At 38.4% G+C, this 10738-nt stretch overlaps 1 protein-coding gene across 1 annotated transcript; it reads left to right on the forward strand.

Annotated features, from left to right (window-relative positions):
* The first annotated feature begins 4917 nt into the window (after positions 1–4917).
* Positions 4918–5412, forward strand: LOC110866886. The gene has a single exon (XM_022116030.1). The coding sequence runs from the start codon at positions 4918–4920 to the stop codon at positions 5410–5412; it is 495 nt and encodes a 164-aa protein (XP_021971722.1).
* Positions 5413–10738: the final 5326 nt, after the last annotated feature.

A 10738-nucleotide genomic window follows, 5' to 3' on the forward strand; every position in this document is an offset into this window, starting at 1 on the left:
AACCTACATGAAAAGGTTGTGAATGCTAGAGGCAAGCTTGAGGATATCCAGCGTGCTATAGACAGGGACCCGGTAAATGAGTCGTTACGTTCTCAAGAGGCTTCGGTGCTTCGTGACTTTCAGGAGGCGTCGCTTGATGAGGAGAGGTTCCTAAAGCAGAAGTCTAAAGTAGATTGGCTTCGTGCGGGTGATGCTAATACGGCCTACTTTCACACGTCCCTAAAGTGTAGAAATCACATTAACCGTATTGAGATTATTTCTGATTCGAATGGTCACGTTTTTTAGGGTGACAAGGTGGCGGAGGCGTTTGTTAACCATTATGAACGGTTTCTGGGTTGTCAGGGCCATGTTTCTCTAGTTCCTTCTCCTGATCTATTTTCAAATATGTTGAATCCGGATAGTGCTAATCATATGGTTCGCCCGGTTACTTTGGAGGAAATAAAGGCAGCTATGTTTTCTATTGGGAATGATAAAGCTCCGGGGCCGGATGGTTATACGGCTGCGTTTTTTAAGAGTACTTGGCATATTGTGGGAGGTGATGTTTCGAACGCTATTCTTGATTTTTTAATACCGGCAACCTGCTTCAACAACTTAATCACACGTTAGTTGTTTTGGTGCCTAAGATGTCGACTCCTTCATGTGTTACTGATTATCGCCCTATTTCATGCTGTAATGTTATTTTTAAGTGCATCAGTAAGTTGTTGGCGGATCGATTGAAGGGTTGTTTGAGTGAGATTGTTAGCATTAACCAATCAGCTTTTATTCCTGGTCGGAAAATTTCAGATAATATTCTTCTTACACAGGAATTAATGCATAACTATCATCGAGATTTTGGTCCTCCGAGGTGTGCTTTTAAGGTTGATATCCAAAAAGCTTACGATACGGTAGAGTGGAGTTTTCTTAAAACGGTGTTGCTTGGGTTTGGTTTTAATGGTATCATGGTAGACTGGATTATGCTATGTGTTTCTACCGCCTCCTATTCGGTTTGCGTAAATGGGAATGTTCACGGGTTTTTTAAAGGTAAAAGGGGTTTAAGACAGGGTGACCCCTTATCCCCTTATCTTTTTACTCTAGTCATGGAAATTTTGACCTGCATTCTCAACCATGCTACGAGAATTGATACGTCGTTTCGGTTTCATAATAAATGTGAGAAGCAGAAAATCGTCAACCTGTGTTTTGCGGATGATCTATTCCTTTTTGCCAGGGGAGATGTGGCTTCAGCTAGGTGTGTTATGGCTTCTCTCACTAATTTTACGAAGATGTCGGGGTTAGTGCCTAGTGTTCAAAAGAGTACAGGTTTTTTCTGTAATGTCCCAAATCATGTTAAACGTGAAATTTTGACTATTATGCCGTTTGTTGAGGGTACATTGCCAGTCAGATACTTGGGGGTTCCTCTTATTTCGTCTAGATTGCTTTACAAAGATTGTAGCATTCTAGTCGAACGACTCGATCGGCGGATTGATAACTGGAAGAATAAAATGTTGTCTTTTGCGGGTAGACTTCAGCTAATTATCTCGGTTCTTTTGTCGCTCCATGTGTATTGGTCTTCGGTTTTTATCTTACCAGCTAGGGTGGTTAAGGATTTGGAAGCTAAAATGCGGAATTTTCTGTGAGCTCAGTCCTCTTCTAAGCAGAATAGAGCGAAAGTTTCTTGGAAATCTGTTTGTGTGACGAAGTGTGAAGGGGGTTTAGGTATCCGCCGGGTCTCTGATTTTAATAAAGCTCTTATGGTGTCGCATGTTTGGAGTATTCTAAGTAACCGTCATTCATTATGGGTTGCTTGGATACACTCTTATCATTTAAAAGGGCGGAATTTCTGGGATCATAAGGTGCCAGTTAGTTGTAGTTGGAGCTGGAGGAAGATGGTTCAGATTCGTCCCATGATTCGTCAACACGTCTGGTCTTTGATTGGGGATGGCAGAAATACTTCAGCTTCGTTTGACACATGGAGTAACATTGGTCCGCTTTGTTTGTTTTTGTCTCCAAGAACCATAACCCGAGAGGGTTTTTCTCTCAAGGATACAGTTGCAGATATTTATTTTAATAGTTCTTGGATTTGGCCGGATGCATGGAGAGATATGTTCCCAGTTCTTATTCAGCTCGACCACATGCAACGGAATTTAAATGCCCAAGATCGTCTTATGTGGAAACATGGAGATAATGTGGCCGAATAATCTTCTTCTAGAGTGTGGGATTCCCTTCGAGCAAGGAATCAGGAGGTGGATTGGGCTAATCTCATTTGGTTCTCTCAATGTATTCCTCAACATGCTTTTCTGATGTGGCTTATTGTTAGACGAAAGTTGCTAACTCAGGATAAAATCTTGCAATGGAACCATACACGGTCTAACAACATGAACATGATGTGCTGCTTATTGTGCTATGAAGATGTTGACTCGCATGAGCATTTTTTTTTCGAGTGCAAGTGCGCCACACAAGTTTGGGAGGCGGTTTGTTCAAAAGCTGGTATGGAAAGTCTGGAACCTAAGTGGTGTGATATTGTCGAATGGCTTGGCAGTCATTCGCGGTCAAAGTCAGCAAAAAATTTGGTTTGCAAATTGTTAGTTGCGGCCCTGGCTTATACAATTTGGCAGGAAAGGAATAACCGGTTGTTCAGAAATCATGCCCGGCCGCCGGATACTTTATGTAAGGTGGTGTTGGAAAGTGTCAGATCTAAACTGATGGGGCTTAGATTCAAGAATACTGCGAGGGTTCGGGAGCTACTTGAAAAGTAGGATGTTCACGGAGCTGATTTGGTCATGGAAAATGGATGAGTCCTGCTTCTCGTTTCAGTCTAGATTTTTAGTCTAGTGGGTGTTTATTTTGTTTCATTTTTAGTTGTTTTTCTTGTTCTACTTTCATGGGGGAATGTCCCATGTTTGAACTAGTAAGGACTCTACCTTACTACTTGTTTTGATTTTTGTGAATATATAGAATCACCGGAGTAACCCTTTACCCAAAAAAAAAAACATTTACTATTGTACAAGACCTCAAGTATTTGATGGTAACATATGATGCAACCATTATCAAGTGACATGCCACGTGGATCAAATGAGTTCATTCTGCAGGTTTCTTTTATTTGCTTCCTTTTCTTAATCTTTTAGTCTAGCTTGTGTAAAAACCTTCATTTTCATTTTCTACATTTGAGTGAAAGCATATTATTACAACATTTAATTAATAAATCACATTATTAATTATTTATACTACACTTAAAGGGTGGTTTGCTGCCATTTTTTAAACGACAACTTTCATTAAAATCAAACTAGCAAGCCGCTAGCACAGCAACTACAACAAGGGAACAAACAAAACAATTACATATCAAAGGATTTCTATTTCGTCTAATCTAAGCAGTCCTAGCCCTTATCCATAAATATGAGAGCGCCTTGATTTTGTCCAGAATGTTTTTTAGCGATACCAGAACGTTTTGAAATATATTTTGTGAACCAAAACATTTGAGAGATTATTACTATTGGGAACTAAAATTTTATTTTAAAAAATGCTATTCACGGGATTCGATTATGGGCATTTTTCTTCACCAAGTGGCGGCAAACCGCACTCAAATATGTTTATTTATATCAAGGTTTGTTGGGCCCTTGAAGGTTTATACATTAGTAATCAATTAGTATTCTGGGCTAGATGTTAGTTGGTTGTTTTGGGCTTGTATTGTGGGCTTGGTGGGGGGCGAACTGGCCTTAGGGTTTAGGTGGAGTTGTGGGCCCAACTCTCCTATAAATACATGTTTAGTTGTTCTTGTTTAGGTTGTTGACTCTAAGTAATTCTGCAGCAAACTTGTATCAGATAGTTACATTGTATGCAAGTTAAGCTTTTGGTGTTAATCATTCTGTTTCATCTACTTTTTTGTGCTTGTAATTGAATCAAGTTTGATCGTGTGATTCCGCCACCAATCAAACTAGTTGTGATATCTTTATTTGATCCGATTTCGGGACTTACAATTTGTATCAGAGCCTGTTGAACCTATTTCTAGGCTCAGATCGATATCACATTGATTTTGGTTTGCTTTCGGAAGTGCTGGACTGCTGTGTTTGAAGTCTGCTTTGAAGAACAATCAATTTCGGATACTCTACTTCTGATTCGGATCGTCTGCTGCTGATTTTCGATAATCAAGAAGGGATTTCGGATAAAGTGTTTGAAGATTTTTTGAAGATTTCCTTGTAGTTGCTGGTGATTTCGGATAATCCTCGAAGATATGCTTAAACGATTTCGGAAAGTTCGTTGGAGGATTTTTCAGGATTTCGGTTACCAAGTTTATCAGATTTGAGGATATCTTCAATACTTTTCGGATATATCAGAATCCCTGATTATTTGGAAGTTTGTTACTGACAATTTCGATTTTGCAGGTTTCGAATACATCATTTCAGATACACTATTTCGAAAAGGGATTTCGAGTAACATCATTTCGGATAGCTGCTGTTTCGAACAATATTATCATTTCGGATAGTTCACTGTTTTGAATAAGATCATTTCAGATAGCCACTGTTTCGAAAAGGATTTTCGAGTCACATTGTTCCCAATAGCTGTTGGAGTTTTCGAGTGGCATTGTTTTGAACAAAGTTGGTTTTTCGAGAAGACTACTGTTCCGAGTACTGTTCTGAATCGCTGGGATTTCGAATTGGACTGATTTTGGATTTTAGGACTGTTCACATTTTTTAAACATATTTAAATTATTATTTGGTAATTTAAAAATGATGAATACAAACAGACTGATGACTGCTACGAACCTTACATATGCTACTTTGGCTGCCATTCAAACTCAAACTTTGGCTCTTCATCAAGAATTGGATCAAATCATCAGTACCGCCACCAAGGTTCCCAGACTGCTGTATGGAGATGATTACTATGAATGAAAGTTTCGGTTCGAACAGTATTGTAAGGTAAAGGAACCAGGGGTTTCAGTTCGAAATGTATGCTACGGAAGCTGATCGTGTAACTCAAATTCCTAAACCGAAAAGTTTGTGGACAGATGATGATAGGAAAATACGAGATGGTGATGATAAGGCTAAAGCGATTCTTTCTATGGCACTTGGTCAGGATATCTCTATCGTAGTTGGAAACTGTATAAGTGCTCAAGAAGTATGGAATGAGCTCAAGAATTTGTATGAAGGAAATGCTGACATGAAGGCGAGCAGAGTGAACATGTTGAATCAACAATTTAGCTCTGGTGAAACAATTGAAAATCAGATCAGAAGGTTTGTTAAACTGGTCTCGCAGATGATAAGTGCTAGTATCACCATTACGAATATTGGTATGAATCGTCAACTTCTAAACTCCTTGCCAAAGAATTGGGATGCTGATGTAGCTATGATCAAGCGGACGAAGAATTTGAACGATGTCACACTTACTAAACTGATTGCTATAATCAAGTCATGTGAAATTGATATCAGCAAAGAGACCTGAACCATAAAAGTTCTTTGATGGCCAGCGGTTTGACTAGTTCCAATGTTGCTCTTATTACTCAGAATCTTCCCAATATTGTGTTTAGTCCTGTTCATGGGGTCCCTAATGCTAACCCAAACATTGTTTTCAGTCCATTGACCCAAACTCCAAAGACCAACTATGTGTATGGTATGTCTCTTCCAACACCACAAGTCGCTGTCAACGGTCCTGCACAATCTTCACCAGCACAACCTCAAACTCAGCACCTTAATGTGGTTTACAGTCCTGTAACCCCTTCACCATATCAAGGCGCTACTTCTTCTGCGACTGCTCAAAACACAACTATGCTTAATAGTTTACATGCTTTCTTAGCAGGTGAACTCTTGACCAAATATGACTGAATACCAACAATCTGTATGATATGCTTGAATCTAATTACAAAACCATTCTTCCCAACTATTAAATTCATCTATCCTCATCATTCTTGGTGGTTTTGATTGTGTTCCAAGTTCATTTTCTAACTTTAAACTCTGAGCCACCCAACTAGGCGTTGTTGCAAAAGAGTTGTAGAATTCCGAATCCATTGTCAAACTCTTGAATTACATGAAAAACACCTAAAAAAGTCAAACAATTGGTCAAACACCTTTTGTAGCAAAGGAACAAAATATCCTTTCTTGCGACTGGGGATGCCACTCGTGTGAATGGTTCAGTTTCAAAACACAGATGAAAATCATACTCTTTCACCCGAAAGGGATATGCCTTTCGTGCGAAGGGTAATTTTTTTCAAGAATTCAGCTGAGCATCAAGTCCTTTCGTGCGAAAGGATGTGCAATTCATGCGAAAGGGATGTCTATCGTACGAATGGTTCCTTCCTCTCGAAGATCAAGTTACGTTTTTTGACATTTTTTCACTTATTTAGATTGAATTATGGTCCAATTTGTTCAAGGGTTTGTTATTAGGTGAATTTGCATAACATAGTCAAATTTTAGCTAATTTAATTCATTGTCAATTTGATGATTAAGAAGAAAGTGTAGAAGAAAGAAGTGAAAATCTTCAAATCGATGCAATTCTGCTGAATTCTTGTGATCTCTTTCGCTGAAATCGGGCTCTGATACCACTTGTGAGGACCGTTTTGCTTCTTGAAATGCTCCGGCTGATTCAATATGATACTCCGTAATGTGCGGAATCCATTTGGAATGTTAACACACACAAGAATTTACTAATTAACTGGTCTCTATTAATGATTTGATGTTACAACTCGAAGAAACCAAACTGGCAGAGCTTTGCTACCAGATTACACAAAGTTCTAAATGACAACTCTCAATAACCCTATTTATACTAATACCTACTCATGCGTAAGACCTTGGTGCGAGAGGCCTATCCGTGCAAAAGGCACAAGGACGAATGGAGATCCCATTCGCACGAAGGGTCCCTTTGTGTGAAGGGTCTAGACATTACAACTCTGACACTTTCGACACTTAATCCTATACATACAACTATGACTCGATACATTGACGGAGGCAATAGACATAATGCATTCACAACGATCCATCCTAAGCTGTGTATGACCCAACATAACTGTATGCGGCCCAATTTGAAGTGTGCTGGATTGATTGTGCGATACCATTGGACTTTAATCTGGACTTTGACTAGGACTGTTTCTGGATGTTGACTTGGACACATTTAATAAAATTAAAAAAAAGAGTTAATTGCCATTTTAGTCCCTATGGTTTGGGTCATTTTGCCAGTTTAGTCCAAAGGTTTCATTTTTCGCTTGTGGGTCCAAAAAGGTTTCATTTTTCGCCTGTGGGTCCAAAAAGTTTCATCGTTTCCATTTTAGTCCACTGGGTTAACTTCATTTATTTTTTTCTATTCATGAGAAGGGCAATTCAGTCATTTTATATTACTGAATTGCCCTTTTAGTTAACAAAATTACATATAAAATGACCGAATTGCCCTTCTGGTTAACAGAAAAATAGATGAAGTTAACCTAGTGGACTAAAATGACAACGGTGAAACCTTTTTGGACCCACAGGCGAAAAATGAAAAATTTGGACTAAACTGACAAAATAGCCCAAACCACAGGGACTAAACTAGCATTTAACTCTAAAAAAATGTAAACTGTTAAATTAAAATATTATTCAATTATTACTAATAGTTTATTTTTTCAGAAATGGACCCTACTAATCAAACTTCATTGAGTGAAAAAGTTGCCATGAACCAAGACTTAGACAATGTTATTGGAACAAACAACAGGATTCCTAGGCGGCTGTTGGGAGGATTGTTTTCTGATTGGAAATTTCGTTTTGTTCAATACATGAGGATCAAAGACCCTAAGGCTTGGAAATCAATTTGTAAAGGACCGGCTGTTATCACATACGTGGTGGATGAATAAAGGGGAACAACTGATGTCAAGCCTTTATCAGCTTATGATGATGAAGCCTATGAAAAGACATAAACTGATGATAAGGCTTTGGCAATGCTACATTCTATGTTGGGGTTCGTGAAGCCAAATCTGCTAAGGAACTGTGGGATGCACTTTTGGCTATGTATAAAGGGAATGAGGAGATGAAGGAGAGCAAGAGGGAAATGTTGATTCAGAAGTTCAACATGTTCAATCATTTTTCCTAGAGAAACCCTTGAAAATCAAATTCAAAGGTTCATCGCGCTGATTAGTGAAATGAGAACACATGTCATAATGCTTCAAAACTCAGTGGTCAACAAGAAGCTACTAAATGCCCTTCCAAGGAATTGGGATACCAATGTCACGCTCATTAAAAGAACAAAAGATTCAACCCGCATGAGTCTTGCTGAATTAATCTCTCTGCTCAAGTCATATGAAATGGATGACAAGCAAAGACTCTACAATCATACTTCAAGTTATAACAATGCTGTTATCTCATCCGATACAACTTTGGTCTCGCAACAAGGGGTGGGTCGTTTCAGATGTTTCCTGCCAGTGGTTCCTCCTATCCTGGTATCGTATCTGCTACTCCAATTCAATCTATGAATCCTGTTCAGTCTGTGTCACCTAGTGTTGCACCCTGTCCTAGTTCAAGCAACTCAACACAATTTGTTATCTCTAAAGAATTTGAACAAAATATGGCATTTATGGCAGGAGTTATGAACTGTTACAATGCTTTCGTTGCTGGAAAACTTACAAAAAATAGTATAGGGCCAAATGAGCTCAATGATGTTGGCAGATGGCTATGGTAGTGTTTCGTGCCAAAAACTTTATCAAGAGAACTAGTAGGAACAACTTGGAATCGACGAATAAAGATCTATGATGGAACAAATCAACGTTGAGGTGTTTCAACTGCCATGAGCCAAGACATTTCGCTCATGACTGCAAATAGCCAAAGGGTGAGAGATCTGATGCAAACATCACTGTCACTATTAACTCAGCCTCAAGACATGCTACTATTACTACCTCTAGTGCATCTGATGCATACCCAAGCTATGTTTCTGGATCATCCTTAGCTGCAAACCCCAACAATGCTTTGGTAGCTCAAGAGGGAGGTGATTTTTACTGGTCTGCTCAGATGGCTGATATGCAAATCACAGAAGACATTGTGTATCATGCCTTCATGGCTCAAATGCATGATTTCACTCCTACTCCCACTGTGGTATGTGTAGATGATTATTGATGTACTGATGCTTGTAGAGAAAAGGTAAGTGGTTACAAAGAACATGCCAATTCTTTAATTATGCAACTTCAGTTATCCAAATCTGATTTATATCAGATCAAAAAAGAAAATTAACAGATACAAGGATATGGTGGAGGCTCAAAAACGTGATATCCGAGAGTTGCATAAAGATTTGAGTCCAGAGAAATGCAGGCATCTCAATTTTAAAGAGCTTTCTAAAAAATTAACTGTTAAACTTGATTCTCTTAAATCAACTTTTAAAAATATAGAATTTAATTTTAGAAAATTTGACGTTTCTAGTGAAAAAGTTGAGAAAATGCCAACAAATAGTTAAAATACAGTCAAAAGGAAACTAGGAATAAGGGTTTGGGATTTGTGTGCATTCATCCACCATACAATCATTCCTATACCTCTATTCCTATGACTGAAGAGGAGATTGCTAACACTCCTGACATGGTCTATGGGGGAACTAGAGATGTCAAGGTAGAGCCAGGAAAACCCACGAAAATCAAAATTTCAAAGCCTGATAAAACTGAAATCAAGTTAAACAGATAGGCTTTTAATAAAATTTTTGTAAAACCAATTGTTATTTCAAAGCAGTCTGAGATGCTAAATTTCGAGAAAAATGCAGTTGTGGATAAACATTTTCAAGTTTTAAGCAATAATGAATCAACTGTTTCTCAAAAACAACCTGAATTGCAAAATCAAAAGAATGAGCCTCAAACAAAATCGACCAGTCTTGAGTTTGCAATGATGAACGATCTGGCTAAGTTCATCAAAGACTTTGAATCAAGCAAACCAGCTGAATCAACTACTCCATCTGACTCTACATGTGATTCTTTAGAAACAACTATTTGTGAAAATTCAGAATCAGTTGCATCTGCTGAATCTAGTGATATGTCATCTGGAATACTTGAATCAGAACCAACAACAAAAGCTTCTGTTCAGCTACAAAATATTATTGATTCTCATTCTGCTAAACAGAAGGTGTCACTTGAAACTGATAGGTTTAGTGCTGCAGATTCAACTGACACTGTTTGTGAGAAAGCGAAAGTTACTAACCCGGTTACCTCATCTGCAGAAGAAGTGATTATAGAAGATTGGGTAGAGGATGAGGTGGATGATGAGCTTGAGTTAAATTCTTTGTAAAATAAAATTCAGTAAAACAATCTTTCAGTTTATGAAAGTTCAAACAATATTTGAATTTCTGCGAGTACTTTAACTTGTATGGGCTCTGTTTTTAAGAGCGATGAATGTTTGATTGATTGTCTTTGTGACAACCCGAGATTTCAAGACCTTTCCTTTACGCGTCACCTGTTTTACGAATCCTGTTTTACATTTCGTTGAGTGTTGTATCGTTAATATCAGTGTAGAATGATTTAATGTTAGTTGTGTGGTGGGTTTAATGTTTGAGCATGAAGGACTTTCGTCACTCATGGGTCTCGATGAAACACTAGGTGTTTCGCTAGGAGAGTTTCACCATTAAGGGCTTCGGCACAATCCATTTCGTGGCCGAACTGTGTAATGTTATCTAATATCATAAGATGTAAACGAAAACCCTAGACCCTCATATTCGCGATGGCAGTTTCTCCTCCTCCATCTTATCGTGCCATCATCTTAGTAGCCTCTCTTCACCCACTCGAAGCTTTCCCTCTCATCGATTCAAGTATCATCATTCCTCTACGATTCTCTGGGTTGGT

This window comes from Helianthus annuus, chromosome 4, assembly GCF_002127325.2.
Source record: "Helianthus annuus cultivar XRQ/B chromosome 4, HanXRQr2.0-SUNRISE, whole genome shotgun sequence".
In the NCBI taxonomy this organism is placed as follows: Eukaryota; Viridiplantae; Streptophyta; class Magnoliopsida; order Asterales; family Asteraceae; genus Helianthus; species Helianthus annuus.